Raw genomic sequence first — 16,740 nt, 5'->3', positions numbered from 1 at the left:
TTGGTCAACTAGCATCTTGTTTGTAGAAATGCTTTGATCTTGCATTCGTGTACTCACCAGTTTATGGCTCTTTGTGTTCAGCAGCAAGAAGGTCAGAAGAGCCACCATTATTCTTCTCACCTTAGCCATGTAACTGATGTAGTCAGCTGCTAGCAATGCTCCCTCTAAGCTGTGGACTCTTGTGAGCAAACATTCTACCCTGTGAGCGACTGGCATTAAAGCTGTGAGCGAGCGATGTGGCTGCTGCAGAAATTAGCTTGCTCTGGAGCCCCATCCTTCCTGAGCTGAGACAAAACTGTGTGAGCTGGAGGCTAAAAAACGGCGAGTTAGCTCACGCAGACTCAGCTTAGAGGGAACACTGGCTGCTAGAATGTATTTCTTTAGTTTCTTTCATCCAAAGCACCATTTCCTTTTGTCTTCTTGAGTAAAGTTATGTTTCTTTAAAACCTAAGCACAGTGTGGCTCTTGCCTATTCGACCCCAGCCTCTATTTAAATCAAAATCCCAACCGTTTTGCCTGTCTGTCTCATGGACTTGTTTGCAACCTGCCCCACCCCAAGGCTGAGGCCTTCCCTTCCAACAACAGTTGGGTGGACAGGGGGCTGCATTCAGCCTCGGCCCTCTGCCACTGCTTTATAAGGTGGGGGGGGGGAATAAGGGAAGGGATGAAAGGGCATCCCACAACGCCACCATGTCACACCTGACCGCATAACCAGTGTGGCGCAAGGGGACTAGAACTGCCCGACGGCAGGGCTCTGACCATCTATGCTGCAGGGGCAGGTGGGGTTCTGCTGCTGTGTGGTGGGGCACAGGGAGGCCAGCCAGCGTTGCCACGTGCAGACCAGCTCTTGCCGCGCACAGCTACTCGCAGGGGTGTAGTCAGCTTGCCTGCTGCAGGGGCCCGTGTCTGGGCAGTCTCCCCCGGGGGGACTTCCTTGCAGTGTGGCGTGTTTTGTCTTTCCATGCCTCTGCTAGGAGCGTGTGGCACACCAAATGCACTATGTGGATCTCATGCCCGCGTTACTGGGCTATGGGCACAGCGGGTCCCTGGGAGGGCTCTGGCCACGGCCAGTCAAGCAAGAGGTTTGCCGTGAAACAGAGGGAGCTCCGGGCAGGGGAGCAGAGGAAAGGAAGCCCAGCCCTTCATTGCCACCTGCAGGAGGAAGGCGAGAAGTGTGCGGGGCTGGGGGGGGGGGGCGCGTGCTTACCATCTGCACGATCTCTTCCAGCGTGATCTGATTGTCTCCGGGGTCCTCCTGGGTCAGAGTCCTGAGGGGCAGAAAAGACAGGCAGGGGACCATCAGTGTGGGACGCCCCCGGTATGCCCAGCTAACCTCTTCTGGACTGGGAGAGAAAAGCTCCAGGTATTCGCACAAGCCCTTGACCTTCTTGAGGGCACAATTCAGTCAGCCTCTCCAGCCTCAGACATCACCCTGTGTGCTGCTAAGACTGCCAGTCCCTGAGAACTGCTTCACAGAGACAAGCGGGAGTCTTCTTTCCCAGGATTCTACGCGGGTGTCAGGACCCACAGCTAAGCAACAAAGTACACACTTCCAAGAAGGTTTTACTTTGATTGAAAAGCCATAGATGCGATAACATGAACACTGTTAGGAATGGCGGGTTACCTGTGCGCATAATAGGATATAGGGCATTCTTATGCGCACCCCCCCCATAGCCATAACCAATTAGGAGGCCTCCTGCGCGCGGGATACTGTTGGACTCTCTAACGGTTGCGAAGCTGGGAACGGAGAAGCTCCCACGGACAATAGACACCACATTCTCCACCAGTACAACATCAAAGATAAGCGTTACAGCTCTGAAGCGATTAAGCGCATGGGAAGGAATGCAAAGCAATTAGAAAACATCTGCACACTCATGGCAGCGTAGCTGACAGCGGGGCATCTTCCTTGATTCCCAAGAGACCTCTTCTATTGAGTGGGACAGCCATCTTTGATTGCTTTTGCCTAATAATCTTTTTTTTTTAATGTGTGTGTGTGTGTGTGTGTGGCTGTGCATTGAAGTCATGACTCCTCATGGGGCATGGAGGGCATTCAGAGAAGTGGCTTTGATGGCCTGCCTCTGGCCTCCCGGCCCTGGTATTCTCTGGAGGTCTCCCAGCCAAGGACCTGTCAGGGTCAGCCCTGCTTCGCTTCCGAGATCTGACGAGGCTGGGCTTGCCTGGGCTGTCCAGGTCAGGGCTTCTGCCTAATAGTCTTGAAGCAGGGGGACACAGGAACACGCGGGCGGCAGGGTTCCCCAAGGTGTGTCAGCAAATGCTGGGAGATCTGGGGTCAGTGCCTGGGAAGGGCAGAGCTTGGGGGAAGGCGGGATGTCACTTCTGGGTGACGCGCCAAGCCAGGGGTGGCCAAACTTGCTTAACACGAGAGCCACACAGAATAAATGTCAGACATCTGAGAGCCACAAGACACGGGGGGAAATCACACACACATTTTTAAGGGAAATATGCTTCTTATTAAATTTGCTTCTTATTAACATTAAATGAGACTGCCAAAAATAAAAACAAAAGAGATGAAGACAGATACTTATAATGATATTTATTTGTCCAACAGTAGAAAGAAAGAATGAAAGAGGTGGAAAGAGAGGAGGAGGAGGAGAAGGAGAAGGAGAAGAAGACGACGATGATGACGAGGAGGAGGAGGTTGGATTCATACCCCATGGCCCTTCACTACCCAAAGGTGTCTCAGAGCGGCTTCCCCTCCCCACAACAGACACCCCCTGAGGTAGGTGGGGCTGAGAGAGCTCTTGACAGCTCTTTTTTCAAGAACAGCTCTTATCAGAACTATGGCTTGCCCAAGGCCATCCAGCCAGGTGCAAGTGGAGGAGGAGTGGGGAATCAAACCCGGTTAAGGAAGGAAGGAAGGAAGGAAGGAAGGAAGGAAGGAAGGAAGGAAGGAAGGAAGGAAGGAAGGAGAAAGAGAAAAAGAGAGGTGGAAAGAAAGAATGGATGGGAGAGGGAGGGAGGGAGGGAGTGGGAAAGAGAGAGAAAACAGAAAGCAAATAAGTGGGGAGGGAGGGGGAAGGAAGGAAGGAAGAGACAAAGAGAAAGGTGGAAAGAATGAAAGACGTGGAAAGAAAGAAGGGGGAGAGAGAGAGAAACAGAAGCAAAGAAAGCAAATAGATTGGGGGGAGAGGTGGAAAGAAAGCAACTTTAACTTTTAATGCGTACCCACAGACACACACACACTGGCTGGCTTGGCTTGGAGAAGAGGTTTAAAGAGACAAATGCCTTCTCCAAGCTGGCCAGCAGGAGAGTGCTTTGAGAACGCATTTAAAGTTAAAGTGGCTTTCTTTCTCTGCTCCCCCCCACCCCACCTCAAGCCTACCCAGGGAGGGGAATACTGGCTGGGGAAGGGAAGACCAATCGGGGAGGGGAGGCATGCCTCCCCTTCGCTTCCCCAGCCGCCCTGCCGGGAGCCGCACCATATGCATGAAAAAGCCGCATGTGGCTCCCGAGTTGCAGTTTGGCCACCCCTGCTCTAAGCTGTCTCCTTTAGTCTCTGTGGTCTTTACCATAGTAACTTGAAGAAATTCCTAGAGCATCACTGTTTTCTGCTGCTCCTCGTTTTTTTCTGGGTGGGAAACTGGGGCTGGAAGGCCTACATACAAAGCTGCATTTGGTCTACCAAGGTCAGTCTTGTCTCTTTAAATAGCAGTGGCCCTCTAGAGTCCCTGGCAAGAGGTCTCTCACATCACCTGAGACCTGATCCATTAATGGATATGCTGGGGATTGAACCTGGGACTTCCTGCATGCCAAGGAGGTGCTCTGCCACTGAGCCACGGCATCTCCTTAGAGGCCGCTCTTAAGCCACGAGTCAACATGAGCCACTTGCCCCAGCGCTGACCCAGGCCTTTGCTTGGAAGGTCCTAGTCTCAGGCTTCCAGCCTTACGCAGCAGCAAAGACTATGCAGGGACTGGGGGAAGAGGGTGTGTTTCCAGTGCAGCTGCCGACCGCCTGCCCTGGAGGCCTTCCGTGGCCGAAGGACTTGCCTTATGATGTTGGCGGCAGCTTTCCTCTCTTGAGTCAGGAGCTCCGGGTCATGGATCACTTCCTCCAGAAAGCTGATCACTTTCCACTTCAGCTCCTCGTTGGTCTCAAAATCCTGCCCAAAAGACACACAGATGCCGCTGTCTGCTGCCCGTGACACTGGAGCACGAGAGATTTCGGGGGTGGGGGGGGGGCATCTTCACCAGCCCCTCTTGTGGCTGAATGAATTAAGGGCCTGTCCCAAGGCCAGGGGTGGGAACGCCACAGGCAGCTGGCAAGAGAATCCTCTCCGGGTGGCAGAATGCTTGCTTTGTACCACTCTTTCCTAGGCTCAACTAGGTTCAAAGTTTACGGAACAACAAAACATTTTAAAAGCCCACAGAAGTTCCTCAACCAAGAAACTGCAGCTCATTCCTGACTGAGGCCATCACGCAGTGGGAGAAGTCCTGCTGACCTCGGTGGGACTTACTTCTAAGCAGGCCCGGAGCTACAGGGGGGGGGGGATCTCAGGGCCTGGCCCCTCCAACTTACTGCCCAGGCCCCCTGACTTCCCATCCAGCCCGGGCCCTGCGACTTCCATTTTTTTATTTCATTTGCAGTGCTCCCTTGGGGGGGGGGGGCGTGCAGGGTGCCCCCGACTTACTTAAAGGTCCCCCAAATTAAAAAATCCTGGCTACAGGCCTGATTTTAAGTAAAAACACGTCTAGGCTTGTGCCACGTGTGCCTGTTTGCCACATCCAGAGCCACCAATGTGGCCAAGTGTGTGGGGGTGTATGGAAAAGCAGCAGCAAGCCTCGAAGGAGGAGGGAGGGGCTTCTCTCCTCCCACCAAACAAGGGACCGTAGTAAAGTCAGATCTCCCCCCCTGTGTGGAGTCTCCCGCTGGGCCGGGCCTTCTGCTCTCCACCCCCTCGCACAAGGAAGACAGCCCTTTCAAGAGGCCCCCACGTTGGCCACTCTGTGAGAGGGGAGCCGCGCTCAGCAATGTCCCCAGGCAGAACGCAGCCTAGTGACCCAGCACGTCCGTCCAGGGCCCGGCAGACGGCAGAGGTTGCCCCCTTGGAGGGCTTCAAGGCCTGTGGGGACCCTCTGGACCCCACTCCTAGTTGGCAGTTCCCGAGAAGAAAGCAGGGACTCCCCCACCCACCCACCCACCGCCAGCAGTACCTGGGAGTGCTTGGAGACCCAGTGCCGGAGGACGTTCAGGACCCTGTTGGTGGCAGCTCTGCGGATCACAAACTCTTTGTCCCCATTCCTCTGGTCAGGAGGGAAGCCTGCAAGAAGAGCCAGGGACGCTGCAGGTGCCAAGACGCAACCGCCAGCCTGGGGATTCCTCCCTCTCCCCTTCCAGAAAGACACCGGGGGGGGGGTGGCGCTTGTGGCCAGTGTTCCCTCTAAGCTGAGTTATTGTGAGCCAGCTCAGTTTTTTAGCCTCCAGCTCACACGTTTTTGTCTTCGCTCAGGAAGGACATTCCAGAGCAAACTAAGTTATGCAGCGGCCAAATGGCTTGCTGACAACTTTAATGCTGGGAGGCTCACAAAGTAGAATTTTTGCTTACAAGACTCCACCACTTAGAGGGAGCATTGCTTGGAACTTCTTAGACATCCCCCACCACAACACAGCACAACACAACACATACAGCCTGCCCCTTACAAAGGCAGCCGGGCCTGTGATGGGTAGGCCAAATTGACTGACCAGGCTGCAGTGTTCCTTCTAAGCCGAGTTGGTGTGAGCTAGCTCACAGTTTTTTTAGCCTCCAGCTCACACATTTTTGTCTTCGCTCGGGAAGGAGGGCTCCAGAGCAAACTCATCCATGCAGCAGCCAAATGGCTCGCTCACAACTTTGATGGAGCTTTGCCCAGGAGAGCTGGAACTGCGCTAATCTGTTTTGATCTGTCACTCCACATATACTGTCTGTCACTGTGTGCACAGACACTTAGGACCGCCTGCAACTCCCTTAGGTGTGCAGACAGGGGGGCCACATCGACCCAGCAGTTCTCAGATGCACAGCCTGAATAGTGTGGTATACAGATGCTGTGCAGCTGGGGATGGCCCCGGCCGCTAACGTGGCTGCTGAGCAGCTAGGGTCGCCAGCCTCCAGGTGGGGCCTGGGGACCTCCCACTTCTACAACTGATCTCCAGCTGACAGAGATCGGCTCCCTTGGAGAAAATGTCTGCTTTGGAGGGTGGACTCTATGGCATTGGGCCATGCTGAGGCCCCTCCCCTCCCCAAACCACGCCCACTCCTGGATCCACCCCCAAAGTCTCCAGGTATTTTCCAACCTAGTGGTTGGCAACCCTATGAGCAAGGAACCCGCTGAGGCCCTTCCTGCCCTCCTGATCTTTCTTCTTCTGAAGAGGAATATCAGCCTGAGCCAAAGCAGACCTTTGCTTTTCTAAAGGGTTGGAAGAGCAGCTTCAGTTCTCCCAGGGTCCGCCGCCGGGGCCCGCGAAGAGGCCTGTTCTGAGTCAGACGCAGACTTCCAGCGGTCTGGCCTGCTACACTGCCATCACGGGGCTTTACGGCAACAGCGCGCCAAGAGGTCCTCGCTTCAAGAGCAGCACATCGTCCTGCCCCGAGCACAGTCGAGGGTCCGTTCTAGCCCGCCGGGCCTTCCCCAGGGTTTCAAAATCTCTTCCCCTGGGCAAATGACACCGGAAATCGTTGGCAGGGCCTGAGCTCTGGATCCCTGGCTTTGGCACTTGATCCCAGCCTGGTGTGGACACGGCCTGTGTTTCTGGCCCGAGCCCTCCTGCCCCCCCCCCAGGGCTGGAAGCCATCTGCCTCTCGGCTGAGGCCTGTTGCTCACCTGCACTCGCCAGAGACATGCGCCGGTACTTCTCTTTGGTGGGGGTGCCCTCGTTGGCCCCAGCGGTTGCAATGGCAAAGGCAGAAGTGGCCGAGAGGGCACTGCGGCTGTTGTCCAGTTCCCGGCAGGAGGTCATGACCACTCCGTTGTTATACGAGAACAAAGGGAATTCTGTGTAAGGAGAAGGACACACATCAAGATCCTTCAGAGGTGTCCCCCCACACTAAAAAGGTAAAGGTTTCCCTTGCTCGAAAGCCAATTGAGTCCGACCCTAGGGGGCGGTGCTCATCTCCGTTTACAAGACAAAGAGCCAGCGCTGTCCAAAGACATTTCCGTGGCCATGTGGCCGGCATGACAAAACGCCGAGGCGCACGGAACGCCGTTACCTTCCCACCAAAGCGGTACCTATTTACCTACTTGCAATTTCTTGCTTTCGAACTGCTAGGTTGGCAGGAGCTGGAACTAGAGATGGGAGCTCACTCCATCCCACAGCATTAGTGTCTCAAACTGCCGAACTACAGACCTTCCGGTCTGCAGCTCAGTGTCTTAACCTCTGAGCCACCACTAACTGGTCTCTAATACAGAGCTTCTGAGCACCATTTCCCCCCCTCTTGAAGTATGTTGGCCGAGTTCAGACTGGCAGTTTGCCCCCATATACGCGTGTTTCAGAAACATTCCACAACCGGATTAAATGCGCCATTGACACAGGGACATCTGTCAGGCGTTCCCCACCCGTACTCAACCCGTCTTGTAACGCTTCGCTCCCGAGTTTAAAAGATACCTGGTGAAAGTAGTAGCAAACCCTGGAAAGCACAATTATCCTGTGTCCATCCCGCACCAACAAAGTGTGAACGCCAAAAGCTGCATTTTCCTTATGCGCATGAGTGCATAAACGCATAAGCGCATATCTCCAGATTACAAAAACAGAAAGCTGCGCCTTACAGCCCAGCCTCCGGGCCAACAGTGTGAACGTTCCCTTGCGCCTCCTCCCGGTATGCTCCCGCATCAGTCGCTGCAGTGTGAACAGGAAAACCCGGAACAGTTTGTTACGGGTCTTTTTTGGCACGACTCCCTCCCGCTTCAAACTGCCCGTCTGAACTCAACCGTTGTTTATTCAGTGAAAGACTGCTTAGACCAGTGATGGCAAACCTTTTAGAGACCGCGTGCCCAAACTGCGATCCAAAACCCACTTATTTATCGCAAAGTGCCAACACGGCAATTTAACCTAATACTGAGGTTTTACTTTAGAAAAAACAACTCATACATTAACTTAAAATGATCCAAACAAAGTAAGAAAAGCAATCCCAAATGCTTTCATTGACTTAAAATTATTTGGCAGAGAATTCGACACTTTAATGATGGTCTGGGCCTGGCTGGGGCGATGGCACGCGTGCCCACAGAGAGGGCTCTGAGTGCCACCTCTGGCACCCGTGCCATAGACTCGCCACCACTGGCTTAGACCATGTTGAGTAATCGTCCTAGCACTTTCAAAAGAAGTAGGTGGGAACTGAAATTCCACTCTGCACGAGAGAGAGGTCAGTTTAAATAAAGTTGGAGGTATTTGGGATGACTACAACAGCCTCCAGCATACTGCAAATACCAAGTGCTGGAACACCCGATGATGACGCAAGAGCAACACTCGCACCCCGGGGGAGCCTGTTACTGCAAGCCGGCACCAACCGACCGTGCAGATACCCAGAGTGCTCGGAAAGAGCTCTCCCTCCGCAGACTCCCTCCCTCCTCCCCGTGCATATTACCTGAGTTGTTTTTGCCTCTGACCAATTTAGGAGTGGTCGGTGATTTGGTTGGCGAAGTCTCCACTTCCGCTTCGTCGCTCTGGTTCTGATCCGTGTCAGACTCCTCTCGGACAGACGCCTCAGCACCTGGGAGCAACAAGCAGCAAGTCTGATGAGTTAAGGGGGGGGAGGCCTAAGAAAATGGATTCGAGCAGGACTTTCCTGAGACCTGCTTTTGGGTTAATGACTGCCCCACTTTGCTTGTCTGCAGTTTGCTCTTCAGAGGAATAATGGGGCTTCTTCCCCTGGGGCCTTAACCCAACTAGGCTGATCCAGACAACTGCTCCAAGCCTTTTCCAAACCCAAGGGCTGAGCCTGCAGAGCACATGCCGAGACAGAGCTGCACCACAAAGGACTAAACGTTAGGAAGAACTTCCCGACAGTTAGAGCCGTTCCTCAGTGGAACAGGCTTCCTCGGGAAGTGGTGGGCGCTCCTTCTTTGGAAGTTTTCAAACAGAGGCTAGATGGCCATTTGACAACATTGCTGATTCTGTGAATTTGGGAACATGAGAGGGAGGGCAGGAAGGGTTGAGTTCTCAGTGCTTAGTTCTCGTGGCCCTTTCTTACATGCCCAGGGAAATGCTGGTTGCCACTTTGGGGTCAGGAAGCCATTTTCTCCAGGCCACTTTGGCCAGGGATCCTGGAGGTTTTTTTGCCATCTTCTGGGCATGGAGCAGGGGTTCACTGTGTGTGTGTGTGTGGGGGGAGTATTTGTGAATTTCCTGCATCTTGTAGGGGGTTGGACTAGATGACCCTGGTGGTCCCTGTTAGAAGTGGAAGACTTTGTGTTGTCTCCTGTCTCAAACGTAAGAGATGGCACCAAGGAGTTTAGACAGACAGAGAGGTCAGGACATGTAGGGCATCGTTTCCTTCCTGCTATCTGATCCTTTCCTTTGAAGTGGAATGCTACTCTTAGGGGCAATTACTTCTGCTTCCACTCGCTCACTCTCTTCTCTCTCGCACACACACAAAGAAGGTGTATGATGGTGCGCCTTTGATGCCAGCGCCAGAGGTTAGGAGTCTGGGAGTGCTCCTGGATGCTTCCTTAACGATGGAGGCCCAGGTAGCAGCCACTGTCAAATCAGCCTTTTATCATCTCCGGTTGATCAGGCAATTGGTTCCCTTCCTCGAACGCAACGACTTGGCAAAGGTGATCCAATGGTCACCTCGAGACTCAACTACTGTAATGCTCTCTACATGGGGCTGCCCTTGTCTTAAATCCGGAAGCTGCAGCTGGTGCAAAATGCTGCAGCCAGGCTGTTGACGGGACTCCCAATTTGGGAGCACATCCAGCCTGTCCTACAGCCATTGCACTGGCTGCTGACAGCATACTGGATTTGTTTCAAGGTGCTGGTTCTTACCTTAAAAGCCCTTTATGGCCAGGGACCTACATACCTGAGGGACCACCTTTCCCCACATGTACCCCAGAGAGCACTGTGGTCAGGGGCCCAGAACAGATTGGCCCTCCCGAGTCTTAAGGAAGCCAGGCTGTCAACAACCAGGGCCGGGGCCTTCTCAGTGGTGGCTCCATCCTAGTGGAATGAGCTCCCAGAAGAGATCAGGGCCCTGCGAAACCTCCTACAGTTTTGCAGGCCCTGTAAAACGGAGCTCTTCCTCCAGGCTCTTGGAGCCACCGCCACCACCACTGAACATCATTAACAACTAGTAGTTGAAGGACAGGAAGCCCTTGTTATCTCTGGAATTCATAATAACAGCCGCCTGAAAGACACTTGAAGAGGACCCAGGAGCCGGTTATCAGAAGAAGGAGCTGATAGGGTAGCCATAGTTGATTCAGCAACAACAATACTAGCACCTACTGTGTTATTGTTAATTGGTTTTAGCACTGTTTTCAATGTTCTAATTGTTTTACTGTAAATATATGCTGATTTTATGTAAGCCGCCCTGAGCCGGCCTTGGCTGGGAAGGCGAGGTAGACATTTGAGAAATAAATAAATAAATAAAATGATCTTCATCTTGGACCATGGAGGCTGGACATGTGTCCAGCATCCAACACCATCTAGTTAGTTAGAGTAGGTAATCTATATTTATCTCTTTAGCAGGTAACTTATTAGTTTTAGAACTGACTGCTGACTCCATGCAACTTTGTAAGTCTGTGGCCACACCCAGCCCCCCAAGCTCTGCTGTGTTAGAGCCTTTGAGCACTCTGCTACTTTTCTGTGGTTCCCTGGCAGTACCAAGTGCAAAGAATCCAACAGGTTATGGGCCCAGCAATTTTCCTTCAGGCCAGTTTGGCTGGGGATCCTGGAAGGTTTTTTTGCCATCTTCTGGGCCTGGAGCAGGGGGTCACTGGGGGTGTGGGGGGGAGGTAGTTGTGGATTTCCTGCATTGTGCAGGGGGTTGGCCTAGATGACCCTGGTGGTCCCTCCCAGCTCTATGATTCTATGACTCTCCGCAGGCATCTCCAGCCCCCCCCCAAGCAATTCTGCTCTGACACCACCCCCTTCCCCTGCAAAGGACCCCGCTGCTCCAGGGAGCAGGAAGGACTCACTGGGCTTGCCTTGAAGGGCGTCCTCGGGCTTCTCTGCCGGCCCTTCCCCCTCATCTGGCAGCTTGCTGGAATAGTTGCTGGACACGTAGAGCTTGTTAATGTCCAGGGTGGTCTTGCTGAAGGGAGACATGGAGGAGTACATGCTTGCATAGCCGTTGGAGGAGCAGCTGAGGGCGGCCAGGTCTAGGGCCTTCCCCCCGGTGATGATGGGGATGTTGAGGGAGAGCTTCCTCCTCCGGCTGGGCGAAGATGACTTAGTGATGGAGAGGGGCGGCGGAGAGGAGAACTTGCGGTTGGCACGCGGAGACTTGGGAGGCTCCCCGTAGAGGAGTTTGGTGTTCTGACTACTTGCAAACAAGAGCTCCAAGGACCTTGGAGGAAACAAAACCAGACGCCCCCTTTACTGCTCAGAAGGTCTCCTCTGTCCCTGCTGTTCTTCCAGCACCTGAAAGCAAAGCCGGCCAGCCTCCGGCCTCTTTTGGAGCGAGCAACAACTGGCCCTTCGGGAACCTGCCCTGCGTCTTCCTGGAACATGGGACAATGCAGAGCCTGGCCACAACTAGCCAGCTGTAAGCTGTCCGAATCCTCCCGGCCAGGCCTCAGGCCCTGGCAATTCCCACGCAGTCCTCTCCTACAGATGAGCTCACCTACCCTCTCCTGTACGGCCTGGGTCTGCAATGGAGAGCACAGTCCTCTGTCTGCTGGACACAGCTGCCCGGGGCATTCTAGGCAGCTCTCCAGAATCAGGCCCGTGGTGCCCTGACCTGGATATAGCCCAGGCAAGCCCGATCTTGACAGATCTCAAAAGCTAAGCAGGGTTGACTCTGGCAAGGGCTTGGATGGGAGACCTCCTTGGAATACCAGAGGCGGGAGGCGGGGGCAGGCTTTACTCAGCCACCTCTCTGAATATCCTCCAGGCCCCCGTAGGGGTCAGTCTCAACAGAGGTCACCACGCCTTCCAGGTGCACGCACACACTCACACGGACACACATATTAAAAAATACAAAACATACCCCCTCCAAAGAATCAGGCCCATGGCTTCAGCGCAGTTAGCTTAGCGCTGAAGTTTAAAGCCACTGGCTGGCCAGGATACAGAAGCACAGAAAGGACTGGGTGACAGGTGGGGTCACGAGGGAAGCCGCTCGCCCACCCCCGTCCCGGCATCTAAACTCGACCAGCTTCTCCTCCTCGAGAGCCCCAGGAAGCCCCTCCCGAGGGGGCAGTGGGGAATGCCACCCCTCACCCCCCCAGACTCACCTCGCAGGGATGGCGCTGATGGGCTTCTTGTAGATGGTGATCAGCTTGTCCAGGACGGTCATGGCGGTGGTGAAGACCCGGTAGGAGTGCAGGAAGGTGTTGAGGAAGTCGATGCTGAGGAACCTCAGGTCGGTCAGCCTCTCCAGGAGCCTCTCCACGCTGGCGTAGCGGATCTGGAGGACTTTGCAGGAGTTCATGGTCTTGCTGAATCGGATGTCGACGTCGTCACAGTACAAGCTGGTGTCGGACCTGGGGGGGCAGCGGAGGCTGGGCGTGGTGCCCTCGGCAGCCCTCCTCCTCCTCCTCCTGCGTGCAGCTGAGCAAGACCTTTGGAGGCTCCTCCCACAGAGGACTGCTCTGGCACCCTGGCTAAGCTGGGCGGAGCAGATCCGCTGCCAGACTTTGGGCTGCAAGAGCCCACTGGGATCCCGGGGTGCTCTACTGGCCCCCTGACAGGCTCAGGGTGGGGCGGGGCACTCCCAAGCGATGCCACCAGTGCACCCGTGCATTCTCTCTGTGATTACGACCTCCCTCTCGAGGAGTGCTTACTTGATCATCTGGGGAACGGTGACTTTTGAATTTTCCTCAAAGGCGTTCATCATGAGGCCATTGCACCGAATGTTGTCCACGCACTGAAAGACACACACGGAACAGGTGGATGCAGAACAATGGCTGCACTCAAATGGGGGGGGTGGGACACACGGAACAGAGAAGACTGGAATCTGCAGCACAATTCTGCACAGGTTTCTCCAGTCGCGGGCTTTGGAGTCTCCCTGAATACGTCAGCCTGCACCGGCTTCATCTCTGGAAACTTCATTCTTGTTTTTACTCTTCTTTCTGTTACAAAACTGACTGTCTCCTCCCGAGGCTGTTATTGTTAGAAGAATATCCTTCAGTCCACTCAAGTGAGCCTGCCAATGGCGCATGCCCATAGCTACAGTGGGGCATTTTGAGGCCTTGCCCCCTTAATTAAAAGTCCCGCCCCACAAATGGCCATGCCAGAAAACTTATTTTGGGCTGGATTGTATTGCGTGTGTGTGTGTGGATGAGGATGAGCTAACAGAGCCTGCAGAAACCACAGCTGGCCCCTCTGAAGCAGCAGAGGAGGATAGCTGGCAAGTGCCTGTAACAGCAGTCTTCACACCTGGCCCAGATAAGAAGGAAGAACTGCAAGCTGAAAGTCCTCCTGACTCACCCCTACGTGTCACTCGTTTAAGGGAGCTACTCCGGCAAAACTTAGCAACCAAGCAAAGAGAGACCAGGTTACAAGGGAGGCACTCAGCTAGCCCAGATTTTTAACAGGAGCCTGGCCGATCATACAGCTGGCTAATTGGTAGCAGCATTTAACTCCACACTCTGGGCAGTACCCTTCATGGAAGTAACAAGTCAGCTTCGTGCTGCTAGCATCCACTCCGGCTCGGCTCTTACACCTAGACCTTTGGACCCCCTGGCTTTGGGCTTGGCTCCGTGTTCCTAGCTCCTGACCCCGGCTTGGCTTTGGACTATGTTTCTGGCTAGTGATTTGGACTTGGCTCTGTGTTTCTGGCTCCTGGTTTTGGCTTGGCTTTTTGGACTTTGCACTGTCTTCCAGGCTCCTGACCTTGGCTTGTTCTGGACTCCCTTTGACTGGCACCCCAGCCCATGGCAGTGTGCGTGTGCGCAGAAACCTGATTTTTTAGGAGAGACCCCCGCAGGCAGCAGCACCGTGGCTTGCCCTCGGGCTTCCCTCTCCCTCCCACTGTGGAATTCTTGAGGGGGCATCATGGGGCCCGGGAAAAAATCGCTCAGAAGGCATTTAAAGGCCTTTGAGTTCCCTTCCACACTGCGAGAAAGTTTCGAAGGGCCCTCAAGACCCATCTCTAACAACCCCCCTTTCTGCTAGCCCAGCCCTGCGGTAGACCCCCTAGACCATGGCGAGTCTTTCAAAAGCATCCCCATGAGCCTTTGGGAAATATGCTTGGAGCCTCCCCCTTTAAAGACAGGCATTCAGAGTAATTTAATTAACTGTGATTTAACTGCCCCTTTTAACATTTAAATATTTATTTATTTATTCATTCGACTTCCATCCCGCCCTCCCCGCTGAAGCAGGCTCAGGGCGGCTTAAATAAAAGTTTACGACACATAAAAGCAGCACGAATATAAAACATCAATGTTAATCATAACCATTATAAACAATCCTAAAATGCTAAGGTGCCAGAGCAAGCTTAATGGTAGTCATAGAATTGTGATAGCGGTCGCAGCAGGACATGTTGGATTAATCACAAGGTCAGTGTTGTAATTCAGCTTATCCCAGGATAGTAAGCCCAGGGGGACGGGCCTCAGTACAGTACAGTTGTTCTATGGGGCTCCTAGTTAAAGGCCTGGTGGAAGAGCTCCGTCTTGCAGGCCCTGCAGAACTGTAAATGCCCCGCGAACAAAAAAGATCCTGGCTACGGGCCTGCCATGGTGTTAGCGGGCCAGCTCACGGTCCGCTTCAGTGATGTGAAGGGCAGTCGCATCACCCATCCGTTGCCCCCCCCCCTGAGCCGCCGACCCTTCCTGACCTGGCTGATGTCGCTGGTCCACGCAGCCTTTTCTTGCCTGGACGATGCCACCAGGATGACGGTGTACGACAGGCCGTCCTTGGGCTCCACCACGATCTTGAAATCCAGGTGTTCCATGTCTTGCCCAGACCCTTTTGCTTCACAAAAGACAAGAGGGGTGTGAAAGGAGCGGCCATCAGGGAAAGGAGAGGGCGGGGCTCAGGGCCGTGGGGGGGAGAGCCGCCAGAGAACGGCAGCAGGGGGGGGAAGGGGCAGAGCGGATTATGGGACTTGTACAAAGGCCACGACCTTGAGCTTGGAAGAGCAACTGATTGAGGTAGCCACCCAAATGGTCGCTCCAGAGGGGAGCCGTGTCGGTCTCCAGTGGAAGAGGCGGATCAGAGTCCGGGAGCACCTGAGAGACCAGCAAGATTTTGTTGGACTGGATGGGCCACTGGCCTGATACAGCATTGGCTTCTCTTATGTTCTTATGTTGGGATATTCGCAAGTTTTCTTTCTCTGTTTGTCACGCCAGCATTTCCTGTCTGCTATGCACGCTAATTTCTCGTTAGAGATCCAATAGTATTGTCTGCACGTTTTCCCTGCTGGAGCAAGGTGACCGAATGCTTAATCGGCTAGTGCTGGGAATATCAATAGTTTGGGGATGAGCCAAGGGAGAGGGCCCATCAGGTTTCCCTTTACGGCTCCTTGTTCCCCTCTCCTTGAAGTTCTCTCTCTCTGAGTCTCAAGTTGAGTTCTTAGAGAAGCAACATGTAGCTTAGAGCAGGGATGTCGAACTCATTTGTTATGAGGGCCGGATCTGACATAAACGAGACCTTGTTGGGCTGGGCCATGCGTGTCACAAAATGTAATGCCAGGCAGCGGAGACACAAACTTTACAAAGGACACAAACACAAAGGTAATTTTTTTTACTTAAAAAAAACATGCTTAAAACGTTAGCACTCTTGCAATATGTTGTTATAGTATAACATCAATTGAGCAGAGTGTGTTATTGTTATTGGCATTTTATTATGGAATTGTTATGGTCTGTTGAGCACCGACTTTTAACTGTTTTATAGGTAACGATTGTTATTGTTTTATTGTTTTATGTAACGATTTTTATTGTTTTATGTATGGCATTTGCCTGTATGTTCGCTGCCCTGAGCCCATGTTGGAAGGGCGGGATACAAATTTAAAAAATAAATAAGTAGTGTCTGATAACTGACACCTCTTGCTCTGAATTACTGCATCAAAATGTCTGTGCTGTTGCAACCTTGAGCATGCTGTTCAGGTGTGCGATCTGTAAGCTGCAAACCTACGGTGACGCAGCAGCAGCAGCAGAGCTGGAAGCAGAAGCAGAAGACAGCTCTAGAAACTCAGACTCCAGAAATTGTGCTGGTCTCCGAGGTGCTGCCGGACATGAGTGTGGCCATCCCAGTGAGAGGCAGCGGAAGGCCCCCCCCCCCCCCCCGCCTCCGTCTAACTCCAGCTTCCCCCTTGGTTCAGAGACCACCGGGGGCCGCCTGCCCGCTTGAACGGAGGCAAACACCGACTTCAGGCGGCAGCCTCAGTCCCACGAGTGGGGTGGGCTAGCCAGGATGCCTCCTCAGTAGCTGCTGGTCACCCTCTTTCCTTAGGGTCCTATCGACAACTGTGGAACCAATTTAGAGTCCGGGGGGGCACCTTTAAGACCAACATAGATGTATTCAAGGTATGAGCTTTCGTGTGCTTATGTTGGTCTTAAAGGTGCCACTGGACTCTAAATTGGTTCTACTGCTTCAGAGCAACACAGTTGGAGTTGTAAGGAAATAATAAGTTGTCTGGGATGCTGCCCCTAGCT

General features: G+C 53.5%; 1 protein-coding gene across 1 annotated transcript in view; it reads right to left on the bottom strand.

Moving 5' to 3' along the window:
• The window catches only part of RASGRF1 (Ras protein specific guanine nucleotide releasing factor 1), a 62,525-nt gene that overhangs the window by 17,526 nt on the left and 28,259 nt on the right, over positions 1 to 16,740 (bottom strand). Inside the window, 9 exon segments of the mRNA XM_015428870.1 lie at positions 1,208 to 1,268; positions 4,009 to 4,121; positions 5,173 to 5,279; positions 6,817 to 6,987; positions 8,574 to 8,699; positions 11,122 to 11,492; positions 12,379 to 12,627; positions 12,928 to 13,010; positions 14,922 to 15,058. Coding sequence (XP_015284356.1) covers positions 1,208 to 1,268; positions 4,009 to 4,121; positions 5,173 to 5,279; positions 6,817 to 6,987; positions 8,574 to 8,699; positions 11,122 to 11,492; positions 12,379 to 12,627; positions 12,928 to 13,010; positions 14,922 to 15,058 — 1,418 coding nt within the window.

The sequence above is a fragment of the Gekko japonicus genome, unplaced genomic scaffold, assembly GCF_001447785.1.
Source record: "Gekko japonicus isolate JY-2015 unplaced genomic scaffold, Gekko_japonicus_V1.1 scaffold773, whole genome shotgun sequence".
Taxonomy (NCBI): domain Eukaryota; kingdom Metazoa; phylum Chordata; class Lepidosauria; order Squamata; family Gekkonidae; genus Gekko; species Gekko japonicus.
Note: the sequence above shows the minus strand (reverse complement) of the source record. Positions and strands in the feature narration are given on the sequence as shown.